A 14,281-nucleotide genomic window follows, 5' to 3' on the forward strand; every position below is an offset into this window, starting at 1 on the left:
TGAAAGCCAGGACAGAATCTGAACTCCAAAGACCAATTTTCCTGGAAGCCTGAAAAAAAGATTTGCCTTCAGAAGTAAATTACACCAATTTTTCTGTCTGCTCTTAAGCTTCTACTCCCAAATCTTGGCTTTTTCATACAATAAAAAAAATATTAAGGCAATCCAAATGGAAAAAATATGGAAAACCTAATTTGATAGAATGCACAGATGTCTCACAATAAAAATCTTTCTTTCCATATTTTAATGTAATATAAATATACAAGTTACTTTATTTTGGCTACTTTAAAACATGGCTCTGCCACAACATGATTTCAGTATTGAAGTATCTGCTACCACAGCACAATTTTTTGCAAGTCTACTCTTGGACGCTACAGCTAATGATATATGTTGGAAACACTGCAAAAATAACTGCATATTTAAAACTGTTATCGATTAAGTCATTACTGAGGTCATTAAATAACAGAGGAAAATAATTTGTTTGGAATGGTCTGTAATGAACACCAGTTACTGTAATATGTCGGTTCTGAAAGAAATATCCTTTGGAACTAAAGGTCCTTTTTATAAAGCAAGGTAAGAGAGGGAAAATGGATTGGGATTCCTACCAAACCACTTGAACTAAATGGAAAGTTTTTACTTCAAATAGTTGGAAACTGCTGACAAGACAACTTACCTACTAAAGGAAATTAGACTTTTTATATGTTACACTGCAACAGAGAACATTTCTTTAACATAACACACTGACTTGATTTGCACCTCATACGTGAGGTGGAAGTTCACTGACAGCTTTTTTCTGTTTCACTGGATCTTCCACAAGTGTTTTTGTATTAGGGGAGCAGCTGTGTTTAAGACGCAATCCAACTCTAAGTCTTAAATTACCAGGATTCTCTCCATCGAGTATTATCTGAGCTAGTACACTCAAAATCAAGAAACATATTTACGCTGCACAGTAACACTTGTATAATGTAATGTCTACAAAATTACATTTAGACATATGAGAGATTTTTCTTTAAAACAAAATATCTGGTTACTTTGCATACAGTTCACATAGACACACAAAAATCTACAACTTTAATACCGCAGCAGTCATTCTGTTTTTTGGTCTACACGTTCAGATATGCTTGTTGTACACCTGCTTCTTGCCTGCTTGTTTAAATGGGATGGATAAGGAGCATGGAAAGACAATGTACACTGTAAGAAAGAAAAGTGCTGGCTGGCTGGCCTCTAAGTGTTTAACAGTCAAAACAGTCCTGCTTTTCCCTGACTTCAAATGGAAGTTGAAGTATGCCCATAGCTTCATACAGCCCCCGAGTCATCAGCAAGTGAGAAAGGAGCTGTTTTTTTTAAATTATCCTCTTAACAGCCACTAGGTCCTGTGATGCTCTGGAGCACTAAACCAGCTGGTGTAAGCACAGCTGTAAACCATGGGGAATATGTACAAAGGAAAAAGAAGTGCTTGCTCAGAAACATCTAACACCTACCTTGGAGAGCAAGGAGTCACCAGTTTCAGACTATCAGATTATCTTCAGCAGTGTTTAGCTCACAGACACAGTCTGCCTACAGTCCCTCATGTATCTCCACCATCACTCGGTGGAGACATACTCTCAGGATTAAAAAATTAACTTGGTAATTTTCAGTCAGGTGCTTTTACACCCAGTTTTGGACTTCTGCAAAGTCCAATTTCCATATTAAGTTTTTCCACTATACTATGCCAGAGACACAATACAATATCAAAGCAGTTCCCTGTGTCCACTTGGCTCACTTCCCATAGCTCTCCAGCAATCACTGTTGCTATTGAATACAAGACTGTGAATCAGCTAAAATGAAAAAGTTGACATCCATAAAATTCAAATGGCCTTGTTCAAATGGCTTTTCCCCCTCAGAAACATTTACACAACTCCAGTTGATTTCAGTGGGAGTTGTACATGCAGTTTGGGCCCAAACTCTAAATAATTTTAACTTAATTAGACAAAGTATTCTTAAAAGTAGTTTTCAAAATCAACCTGCAACAGTAAATTTCACACAGAGCCATGTTTCATTTAAGTTAAGCACAGGATTGAGCTAAGCCAGCATCCTGCAAGATCAGAATCAACTAAATAAACGAGTCTTCTCTCACAGAAGCATTCACCAAAAATGTATGTCCTGAGTCCTGCCTTGTTTACAATGGGGTCCATCAGGACTATCCCATTAAGTCATCAGGCTAAGCCACTGCAGCCAAGGATCCAAGTGCACATCAGATGAGATGGTAGCAGAATCACTTTAAGGTTTAACTATAATGGTCAAGCTCTCCTTGGCACTGGAGGAGGCACTGGATATCCCTCCCTCAAAGCCACAAATCAGATGGATATTGCTGGAGCACCAGCCCTCAAGCACATAGAAAGGGGATGTGGACATGGTGCAGGGGAGAGTCAAGGACTTGCTAAGCAAAGGGAATGCTCACACGACCCTGTATAGAGCAGGTTTCTTGCTCTTTTGCTACTGGGAATGCAAAAGGGTGAGAAGATGCATACCAGAAGAGTTCTGACCCAAAAGAGAGCCAGAGCACTCCAGACTCCCTGCTCTAGGAAAAAGCCAACAGGAACTCATACTCAGTCCCTTTAACCTTTTATCTCTGATAATCAGTTAATATGACTCTCAACTATCTAGAAATATTTTTTCTTATTCATTCAAGCTTCCCCTTTGTTAATTTTTTTCTGATATGTTTTTCATTTCCTTTATAAAACTAAAATAATGTTCCACAGATTACAAAAAGTCAATTTCAAATGTCAGACTCAACTATCTTGGAATGTATAATTTAAAAAATGCATGAAATAGCATTAAATCTCCAGCGGACAGTGAGTCCTTGTTTCTGTCAGGATGGAGGCAGCACTACGCAGCCTGAACATTACGTAAAGTCCCTGTGATGTGCTAAAAACTTCATTGTAAGAAAATGTCACTTGAATTTGTACCGCTCTGCTTGTAGGAGGTCATTCATTTCTAAAGCATGCTTATGTTACTATAGAAACTGCAAAAATAAATCATTTATTTACCAAAGAACTACTACCCATTTTCTGACCAAAAAAATCCCCAAATCTAAACTCTAAGAAATCCATACAACAGAAAATAACTGAAAAATGAAAAATTACTCAGTCATAACAACTTTTTTTAATGTATTGTTTTAGTACAGCCTAAGTCTCTCAGTACAAATAGCTACCTGTCAAATGGGATGGCAAGATTGGGTCCTATGTCACTGAAACATAGAGTCTCTTTCTCAAGGGGAAGAAACTGACATAATTATCTCTCAAATTTATCTCCTGAATATAATACACTTATTGTTTATTCTAAAAATAAGGTAAGAAATACCTCGCAAAGGTAAGGAATGAAATGGGTTGACATGTCTGCTAAAGAAGACTAACAGTCTCATTTATTTCAGAATATCTATGTCCATTTACATCAACAGCGTTTCTAGCCCAGGAACTTCACTGATGCAAGTGGAAATACTTTGAATTTTCTCACTGCAAGCAAGATGGGAATCTGACCACTGAATCTTAAAAAAAGGGGGAGGGGGGAGTTCTAAATTTCTTTGAAGCTTGTATTTAAAAGTGTACTGATTCCCCTGCTTAGAGTAACTGAAAAATTCTTAAAGCTGTTCTGAAAAATACATAATTGCCAGTAAAAGGACACTCATAAAACAGTTCTGCAGCTTTCAAACTTTTCAGACATTCATTAGGATTAAACGTTTCTGTGTAGATTGCTTAATCTAGCAATGAATTTGTTTAATTTTGTAACTGCAAAGTATGAAAGTTAATCTATTTACCAGCTAATGTACAGTACGTTCTTTTCATGCAAGAGCATGCCTTTGGGCAGAAAAACAAAGTCTTGCCAGACTTGCAACTAACTAAATGGTTTGTTTGGGGTGTTTGCGGATAAGAAGGAGATCCTTTCCTACAGACTTCCTGTGGGTGTTTCCTTCTTATCTTCAATCTGCGTTAGGTATCATCAAATATAACCATTAGTGCTAATTTGTTTAGTTCCCCTGTTGTCACAAACCTTGCTCCACCAGACAGCAAATGGCAGCCTGTACCAATTTCATTTACTTTAGCAGTTTCAGTGACTGTGTGAGCTGAGGGGAACCACCGCCAGCAAAATGCGTCTGAGCAAAACTTTTCCATAGCACCTTTGTAAAAGGGGCTTCAACCAAAGCTGCTTAGTGATGGATCACCATGCACTTTTGAAAATGAGAGGATAAAAGCGGAGAGTTTTTAACAGCACATATTTTGCATGTGCAGTTATGCGTAATGCAGTATGAAATATAAAGCTCTAGAACTTTTACCTCTGGATGGTACTTCACAACTGCAGATGAAATCAGCCAGTGACTAAAAGAGGCCGTATAAAAAAATCAGAGCACTATAAATTTCCTAAAACCCATATTACTGAAGAAGGAAAACATACTTCAATAAACGGACAAAAACATTGTTTCCCTTTTCCCACTCCACAAAGACAAAGAAGAAATAAACCCAGTCTCTCTGAATAACAAATACCTGTATGGCATGGAACAGCACCCTCAGAAATTAGTAACTTCCTGATTACTCATTTGCTAAAATCTCTATACCATGTTGTCTGCTAACAGTTCATAAAATTCTGATCCTCTGGCATGTGTTTATCTTTGGGCTGGAGCAGATAACTATGCAAACAGTTTATGGAAGAGATTATCTGCAGTTACTTGGGGGAATATTTGCCTTCTCTGTTTTAGGTGTGCTTACAACAAAGGTAAGCACATCCTTAGCAAAAAGAAAAACAACAGGAGAAGCAGAGATTACCCAGCTGGTAAATGATACCAAGTGCACAGAATGATTGCTGTGTTTGTGGCGACTGATTTTCCTGAGTATCCTGAAACAAACAAGCCACTACAAACCACTGAAAAACTGCCACGCAGAGCAAAGAAGAGGAAGAGGAGGAACTTTCAAGAGGAATTTGTAACTGCTCCAAACTACTTTGGAGATAACACACGTAACTGAAGGACCTTCAACGAGTGCCTAGGCAGACATGTTCTTGTAAATCATGTTAGAGCAGTTTAAAAAGTTATCACTTCTCTCTGCTGAAGGCTACTCTTGCAACCAAGAGACAGTAATTGCCCATGTGAGTTCTCCTACTACAGGCAGAGCAAAATAAATCATTACTGAAGGCAGTAAGAATGCTTGTCTACACCCTCAGTCGCAGGGGACCATTTAGTGACTCAGTAAAATTCCATAAACATCTGAGAGCTTGGATTTTTCATTTCCTGCCACTTGACTATACAATAGCTGGAGAAGCTACTGTATCCAGCTCCTCTTTTCTCATTTTCCTATTAGTGCTGAAATGTTGACTACACCCAGACTGATTTCTCTTAGACTACGTATCAATACTATAAACTAACAACTGTCCCAGACTGAAAGTCACTCTGAAGTCTAGCTTTTGATATGATCATGAACTGAAGTGGCCAGCAACTACGGCATCACCGACTGAATAGGTTTGGTGAGAATTCATATGGTGAAGACATCAAGTAAGCCTCACTGGCATTCCTGATACAGGAAAATACTTAAGTGCTCAGTACTTCAATGCTATTGGCAATGAAAAACACACACCGCACTCCTTTGTTTCTCAGACACTATGGCTCATGGAAAAACTAACTGAAATACTAAACACTTTTTTATGCTTCCTTTCACAGCTTTTTTGTCATTACTGTTGATAAGTTTATTTCTCCAGAAGTTAAGATGTGTGCCATTCCCAGCCTCAGTCAGACAAGTTATTTCATCTAATAGTTAGTCAAGCGTTCACTTCACTGACTTGTTTAACTTTTCAGCCAAGTCCAACCATATTTATTTTCGCTTCACAAGCAGCATGACTTCTTTCTTCAAGTAAACTTCTATACTACTCTTTGAAGGTTTGAACACTACCTTTCAGTTCCAAAATTGCAACCCTTAACTGTGGTTTTCCTCAAAGGTTTTGTCTTTTTATCTTCCAATGACCTACGACAGTACCATAGAGTGAAATAATATCTTCTATGTACTTCAACAGATACTCTGAGAACCTTTCATGCCATTAGTCATAGAGTCTTTTAAAATATCTATGGACTATGTCCAAAGAGTCTTGGCCTAATTCAAATATTTTTATTACCCCATGAAACTGCAGATATGCTGATTACTGAAATACAGGGTGGATGTTACATGAGGGAACATCACGTTTTAGGCGTCTGCTGTCATGCAAACAGAAATCTGTCTTCTATTCTTCACCTTTGATCACTCGGTAATGACTGACAACTGTATATGGTCTTACTAATATTTTACTAATATCAAACCAAGCAAAAATTAATAGAGAGCTTTAATGTACCACCACCAACATGGAACTTCACTAAGTTCTGATCACTGCTGGCTTTTCTGGAGGATATGGGCAGAATCCAGCTACCCACTTTCCTTTACCTGGATCCCAGCAGTGTTCTGGACAGGAGGCTACTTCTTTTCTCCTACAGAAGGAACATTTTGGATCTTGCATGGGTAGTAAATGTGAGGGAGCTAGGGAATTTTCAGCATGAATTGCAAGGTGCCTGATTTTCTGGTGGCTGCATCCAGTCTCAGTGTAAGTAGGTGGACTGGATAGTTGTCTGAGACTCAGGTAGTGGGGTGAGCAAGGGCTTGGTGCCTAGCTCTCAGTTGCTCCTTCTATAATCAATGAACAGAAGAATGTTCTTTTGAAGGAAAAATTAGATCTCAGATGGCCTTCTAGAGGTATCTACATTTCTTCATCAATCACAGAATCCTACGGAGTCCATGCTGTAAACTGCAGTGTTCAAAGAAGTGCCTAAATTTTACTGGGATGAATTCAGGACATTGGTGAATTACTGGAACCATTTTTTATTTTTTTTTTTTTTTTTTACAGTTTCCTACTAGAAACAGGTTTCCTGGCTTGTTTCCTAACCTATGTCATAAACAAAAAGTTAAAGTGATGCAGAACCTGAGAGCCAAGTACATCCCTATTATAACTCCATTAGCGTCAATGGACAACTTTTAATTCCACATAATTCATCCATCAGTTGTTTTCAAGTGCCGCGCCTCCACAGCTGCAGTGGTAGACTTTAGCAATACATACCTGGCCAGCACAGAGCACAGTCACACTTCCTTTCATGGCCAGCTTTCCCTATCCTCTGACAATTAACAGATGACACTGAGAATGCTCACAGAGAAGCAGTCTGGGAAATTCTCTGCTCAAAGGCAGAGCGAGAGCAGCCTCCCCTCCATATACGAAAGTCTTTGGCTCCAAGTTACACTTTTGCCAGCATTCTGTTAATGCTCAGCTCCAGGTTCTTACTCTTATTAGTTAAAAGGATATGATTCATTATTCTTATGCCTAGACTTGATGTTGCTTCTCTAATGCAAAAATGGTCCCTGCACGTCTTTCAGTCATTTTTACAATCCCTGTAAAATATAAGAATGTCTTCATGCCTACATTTCATTCACATACAGAAAACTCAGGAAGACAGTACACTTTAAGACACCTTAAAATAAATGAATAATTGTACAGAAACAATAAATATTTACCTTCCAGTGTTTCTCCCTCTCCAGAAAGGGCCTCTCCGGCTCCAGAGGCATACAAGGCAGACACAGTCAATGCATACCTAGTGGCTTGATCTAAGCCTTTCAGCACTTCAGAGGTAGTGTCACCTTTCACCGTCACTTCCTTAGTTTCCCCTCCCGCTACTGGAGTGTATGTAATAAAATATTGCTGCACTTTGCCAGGAGCAGCACTCCAAGACAGCTTCATTGTTGATGTTGTAGCATCAGAAACTCTCAAATTTCTTGGATTTCCTCGGACTGCACATGTCAAAAGAGGTTGAAAAGTTGAAGCATTTATTTTTCAGGTTACCACAACGTAGGATTTAATGCTGAAAAAATAGTCCCTGAATAGCCTGCACTAATGCTACTACAGTATTAGTGTAATCAGGATTGTACAATTCCATCCCCATCTTCCTTAAGGCAAAAATACCCAATAACACTTACACACACTAGCACCTGAAATTATGCATAACATCAACATGCCGAGATCCATGCTGAAGTCACTGCAGTATCAAGTCAAAAATCACCAATGAAATGTGAAATCAACACATTATGGTTACCTACAGAGTTCTTTTTGATTATAGCTTTTCTGCTTTCTAATATCTAAAATCTCAGTAAAGTTTCACCAGTGATCAGGAGATTTGTAATGTCTCTGTACTCTTCAGATTTTATTTAATAAGGCATGATATCTGTTAAAGGATTGAGGGTTTTTTCATACAATTTAAAGCTATAGTGAGAACTTCAGTAAATTTAATGTTTCATTCCTTGCTAGCCATTCAGAACAAAGCACAAAGAGTCTGAATTTGCTGAAAAGAAATATAATTTATATCATTGGCAATATGAAGAATTATGAGGACAATTAATTGAACACACAGGTACATTCTTCGCTTAAGTTACCTTGCCATATTAAGTGTCGCAGGTTCAATATACTATATTTTAAAATAAAATATTAGCATTTTCATAAATATGTCTTAAACTATCTCTTCACTAGGCTTCAGTAATTTTATAATTCCCTGTTCATCTGGGATAATACATATGGCCAACATGGATTATTTTCTTTTCAGTATGAATATGTCAGTGTGCAAGGGGTTCTTGTCAAGCTTACTACATTCACAGCATTGACCACGTACCTTCATCAGTTTTTGCATATCCATTCAGCGAATTCCCAGGCCCAGACTGATACTCAGGAATAACAGACACTTCATATCTTGTATCTTGAATCAAGTTCCGCAGAGTAGTTGATCTTTCATTTGCTGAGACGGTCACTTGTCTCCTTTCTCCTCCAGTAAGTGGTCTATAAACAAGCCTGTACCGGAGGACATTTCCTGGAGCTGGAGTCCAACCAACTACAAAGCTATCAGTAGTTTCATCTGTTATCCTTAAGTTTCGAGGAGCGCCTTTAACTACAAAAAAAATACACATATTATTTGTAAATATTTGTTTTTAATCAAGTAGTATCTGAAGTGAAACCATCCCAACCATTCTGTTAGCTCACTCAATTTACCAAACAACAGCTTATATTGCCCTCTCATTGTTTTAAGGTACACAAATCATTAGCCTTTTTTTCCTGAAAATTTAAGGCAAGAGTTACAATCAGCAGCATAACAAAGTTGTCCCCAAAAGTACATTAATCCCAGTTTATACAATCAATCCTGAAACTGAAGACAGTCTACCCCTGTTTAGCAGTAACAGCAGAATTGAACAGCATAAGGCACATTTGGGCATAGTGCAGAAATTTCTTAACACTTTACTGTGGCCGTTTGCTTCTGCACCACCTCCATTTACACATAGTTGTTCAGATTACACACAGGCAGCTCTCCTATTTTAATGAAATGACTAAGGTAAATGCAACAGGAAATAAGAAAAAACACCAAAACAACTCTAATTTTTTAAGTTAGATTTTTACAACACAAAATATGTTAATTGCGCTACAAGTTGCATCTAATGTTTAAAAAAGGCTTCTGAATTAAGTCTCAAACTCAAAGACAAGAAACATCTTGTCACCCCAGAAATTCAGCAAAAACTATGGTGGATCATTTAACTTAGCCTGCTCCTTGACAAAAGGTACAGCACCTCAGGTCATTTCACACGAACTCAGTGGGCACACCGAAGAAGGACTTGAATTTTGAACATGCATTAAGACCTACTGTACTGCAAGTTGCCTACCAGCATATGGCACTTTCATTTAAGCAAAAAAAAAAAAAAAAAAGGGGGGGTTGTTGTTTACTATCTAAAGTATAATTCAACTGGAACATTGTATGCCAAAAGCATTGCTTTTCAGAGCCAAATTACAGACCTGTTAAGAGTGAAGCAACTAATAATCCTAGTTTTAATGAAATCAACTTTTTTTCTACTAATCAGAAACACAATTTTAAATTCTTTAAAAGCCTGAAACCAGTTAGTTGCCAAGAAAGCTGTCTGGCCCAAATTATGCTAGATATGTGTGAAGAGGTGCTGGTATTTACATATTGCAGAGAAACTCTGTCTTCTTGGACATGCTGGGATTTCATCAGATCAAGATGCTGACATTTATTTAAGACAACATCAGCTACAACATAGGAACGCCAATTATTTTTATTCAAGCTATTCCTTCTCCTGTCACTTTCTCTCAGAAGTTACATATTCTATCAGTCAAGAGTTTGTCTGTTTTCCTAAGGGAAAGTTATGCGTGGCCGAAGTGTTCTGACTAGTAAAGTCATGGAAATATGCGCACCAACAGTGAAACCTGTATCTTCCAAAATTAACATCCAAACTAAGCGATTTTATAAGTGTGTATTTCTATCAATCCTAAGAGGAAAAAGCAATTAACAAATTTCCATGCTGTTTCTTTTGCTCCATTGGAATCATTTACATCACCAAAGGTCACAAATGACAGCATGGAATAATGAAAAAGAGTGGATCAATATTTTAAAAAGCATGATTTGGAGTAGACTGAGTATTCAATTACCAGAATAGAAAATCAAATCTACCATCATCCTTCTCCTTTAAATCAGTGGAAACACATTGAGGCAATTCCATCACGAAAAAGTACAACTATCATGCTTAACTTTACAGCCATTGATCATGTAAGCCACGCTGACATCAATGGAAGTTTTGAATCAGTAAGAGTTATTGGATCAGACTCAGGAAGTTCTGATGAGAAACAGCTGACCAAAATCTCAGCCCCCTTTACGACTAAGGTATATAAAACAGAATGTCTATTAATGCAAGTTAGATGTAGACACGGTAAATTACATAGGTACATGCTTGACTTTAAATGTATTAAAATCAACATGCATTCTTGCATCAGTCATGATTATAAATAGTTAGAATAGTTCAGTTAGAAGGGACCTTCAATAATCATCTAGTCCAACTTAAGTGTATACTAAGACTAATACATGCCAGTGAATTTATTATTGACAACGCACCATTCAAAAAATAGGCCACTGCAGAGAAACACATCCTCCATCCAACTCTCAGGGAAAAACGCAGTCCTAACATTTTAATGACCTATTGTTTGAATTGTATATCTTTACTAAATGCATTGATGGGCAATAATGTTTATTCTCATTCTGCATACCAGTACGGCTTCTCAGCCTTAGCTGGCTTTTCCACATACAGCCATTCTCTCAAAGCAAATTCTTATTTTAACATATGACTCTTTTGTGTCTGAGAATAATGGGAAGCCTACCTTCTAAGGTGGTTTCCTCTCCATCCAAGGGAGGGCCATCACCATCTTCATATTCAGAAATCACACTGACTGCATAAGTAGTTTCAGGTAGCAAGTTGGTGAGAACTGAGCTAGTACTTGAAGCTGGTACTGAAACAATGAATTCATCTCCACCAACTGCTTCTTTATATTTAATGAGATAGGACAAAACCTCAGATCCAGCTGGAGACCAGCTCACTTTGAAACTGTCAGATGTTACATCAGAAAAGGCGATGTTCTTTGCAGGTACATAAGCTGTATGGAAAAAAAATACTCAGATGAGACGTACTTGCTAGAATACTTTTTTAACACAAAATCTCTAAAATAAATGAAAAATGTCTCAACAATTTGATATTAATTGCACAGATTTTTTTTTTTGCACATGCAACAGTACTTGTTTTCTATACTTGCTTATATAGTTATCAAATTTCATGAAGATCATATCTGGGTTGTCTCAGATCATATGAGAATGAGTAGAAGCACCAACTCAGTGATTCTAGATTAAATGACTACAGACCATCTAAAAAAATGTACTTAGGAAAATTTAAAGTAAGAAACTGATGAACATATTGGATTCCCTCTTTCATACGTCCCATGAACAGCAATAACATTATGCCATCAATGGGAACTAAGAATCCTTGGGCTTTTTCAGATCTACATTAGAAATATGACAAAAGAAATCCCAGTATTTTTTCAGGAATGGAGTCAAAGGGGAAAAAAAGAGCTTGACATGAGGCACAAACACAAACCTGACATCCTGGGCTTGTTTTGGTTGGCCTAGTCAGCCTAACAGTGGGGATGTTAAGACTGCTTGAGCCCTCTAAAAGAAAGGCTGCTTTGCTGGTTTGTTCCTCAAAGCTATCCTGAAACAAAAGGCTTATTTTTAAAGAGAGTGGCGTTTTCAGTACTGGGGACTATTCAATGTTAGTGTTCTACTAAACATAGGTAGGGACACTGAGGGTGCAACTAATCATAAGCAACTTTAGCTGACCAAAAGTTGGTCATTTAGAAATCTTTTACATAGTAAACATGATCCAAGCTTGCCAAATTTGGATGCATGTGAAGACTTTCATGTGCTACTTCTTTGCAGTCTTTACAGTAAGATTGCGATTAATATCACCTAGCAACTGCTGTCTCAAATTGTCTTGTCTAAGCCCATTTCTGAGGGCCATTCATTTCACCCTGAAAATTAATCAAGTCATCTTCTTGTGGTGTCAGCATTGCTCCATTACCTTTGAAATTCTAAACGACAGACTTAGACTAGCTACCTCATTCTGGACAGCTAAAGGAGAATAGCCCAGTAAGTAAATGTTTTACTCAAGACATTGAGTACAAAAGCAGAGCACATCCACTAAGGTCATTCCAGATAGACGCGTGCTTTAGTAGCTTTCCAGCTACCTAGGAGGGGAGAGAAAAAAATATTTCTCTCATATTTTTTTCATTTCCGTTTCTCTATTGATTTCCCCTGTTGCTTTTAATAGGTTTGAAAATGAGAACCAAATCCCCAGTTATTTAAATAATCAGTTATATATAGACAATTTCATCAATATTAATTCCTTAGGTAACTTACAAGCACAAAACATTGGTTCAGATCTTTTTTCACAGCATCTTCTACATTTCCTAAAGTAATAGTAGTTACTTACATTTTTTCCTTATAGCAGCCAGTTCCTGCTCAATTCGTAGGCAGACAGACTGTGTAAGTTCAAATGATATTCTTTGAAAAGCATCAAAATCTTCCACTGTGTAAACGTGGGTTTCAGCAGGAGGTGATGCAATTGCTTCTAACTCTGTACGCACTGCATCTTTCACACCAACTGCAAATATTTCTACATCTGCTTCCCTTAGCTTTATTGCAGGTTCTTTAAAAGCATCTGACGATTTTCCATCAGTAATAAGAATCATGACTCTTGGCACATTTGGTCTTGATCCTTTGCTAGTAACAAATACTTTCTCCCTCACATATGTCATTGCTTTGCCCGTGTTGGTAGATCCACCTCTGTAGGGGAAGGTGTTAATAGCCTGAATTATGTCTTCCATTCTGTTGTATCTGTTCAAAGAAAACTCCATATGGGGATCTCTGCTGTACTGGACAAGACTGATCTGTACTTTTCGAGGCGATATCTCAAAGCTTTTAACTAAAACTTCCAAAAAGGCTCTTACTTTAACAAAATTGGCGATACCAATGCTGTAGGAACCATCCACTAAAAACACAACATCAGCTTTTACATCCACACCACGTGAGCATTCTGTGAAGAAAAAGAATTACTACTATAAACGGATTATTCAGTAGCCAGAGCATTACGATTGCATCTGCACTTCATGTATCATACCCAGTTGATTATAAAGGAAATAAACCATTCTAAGTAAAGGTGTTTCTCATAAATAATGAAGGTGTGATATTAAAACAAGCATCAGAGGTTTAAACAACAAAAAGGTACAGTGTGAAAATAACATAGTAGCTCCTAACTCACCCACTTGAACTTTTACTTGTTGTGTTTTTTCCATTATTGTTATTGGCTCACTGGCGGTCAGCCCTTTCATTGCATAAACATTAATTTGATACTCTGTGTCTGGAGAGAGATCTTTAACATTCAGAGCAGTAGTCTGAGGACCCACACTCAGTACATGTTGTTTTCCACCAGCTATCATCGGAATGAACTGCAGCCGATAGCCAGTTATTTGGCTTGTGGACGGATCCCAAGTGATCCTAACAGACTTTGAGGAGATCTGAGTGGCCACCAGATTTGAAGGAGGCTCCACCACTGAGAGAAATCAAAAGCAAAACCAAAATATTAATTACAGTTACAAACACATTTTCTTGCACATTTTTATTTCTGGAATACATTTAGTCATCTTTGCTTCATCTTTACTAAAGATCACAATTTTTTTATCATAAATAAACATAAGTGAATTATAGCACAGTCCAAATGGGGCATCAGCAAGAGGGTAAAAATATGAACAACACATCTGTGGTCCCCTGAATGTAACAGAAGTTCCAGAAGTATTGCTGCCTTGCTTTAATAATATT

General features: G+C 37.6%; 1 protein-coding gene across 7 annotated transcripts in view; it reads right to left on the reverse strand.

Annotated features, from left to right (window-relative positions):
* The window catches only part of COL12A1 (collagen type XII alpha 1 chain), a 98,351-nt gene that overhangs the window by 67,593 nt on the left and 16,477 nt on the right, over positions 1–14,281 (reverse strand). For 5 of the 7 annotated variants that reach the window (XM_054062599.1, XM_054062597.1, XM_054062598.1 and 2 more), the window contains exons 9-13: positions 13,725–14,015; positions 12,897–13,499; positions 11,236–11,508; positions 8,696–8,968; positions 7,551–7,823 (exon numbers count right to left, since the gene is read on the reverse strand). The exons of the other annotated variants lie outside the window; for them this stretch is intronic. In XM_054062599.1, coding sequence (XP_053918574.1) covers positions 7,551–7,823; positions 8,696–8,968; positions 11,236–11,508; positions 12,897–13,499; positions 13,725–14,015 — 1,713 coding nt within the window. The remainder of the gene's footprint in view (positions 1–7,550; positions 7,824–8,695; positions 8,969–11,235; positions 11,509–12,896; positions 13,500–13,724; positions 14,016–14,281) is intronic. 7 annotated transcript variants of the gene reach the window in all.

Source organism: Cuculus canorus, chromosome 3, assembly GCF_017976375.1.
Source record: "Cuculus canorus isolate bCucCan1 chromosome 3, bCucCan1.pri, whole genome shotgun sequence".
In the NCBI taxonomy this organism is placed as follows: Eukaryota; Metazoa; Chordata; class Aves; order Cuculiformes; family Cuculidae; genus Cuculus; species Cuculus canorus.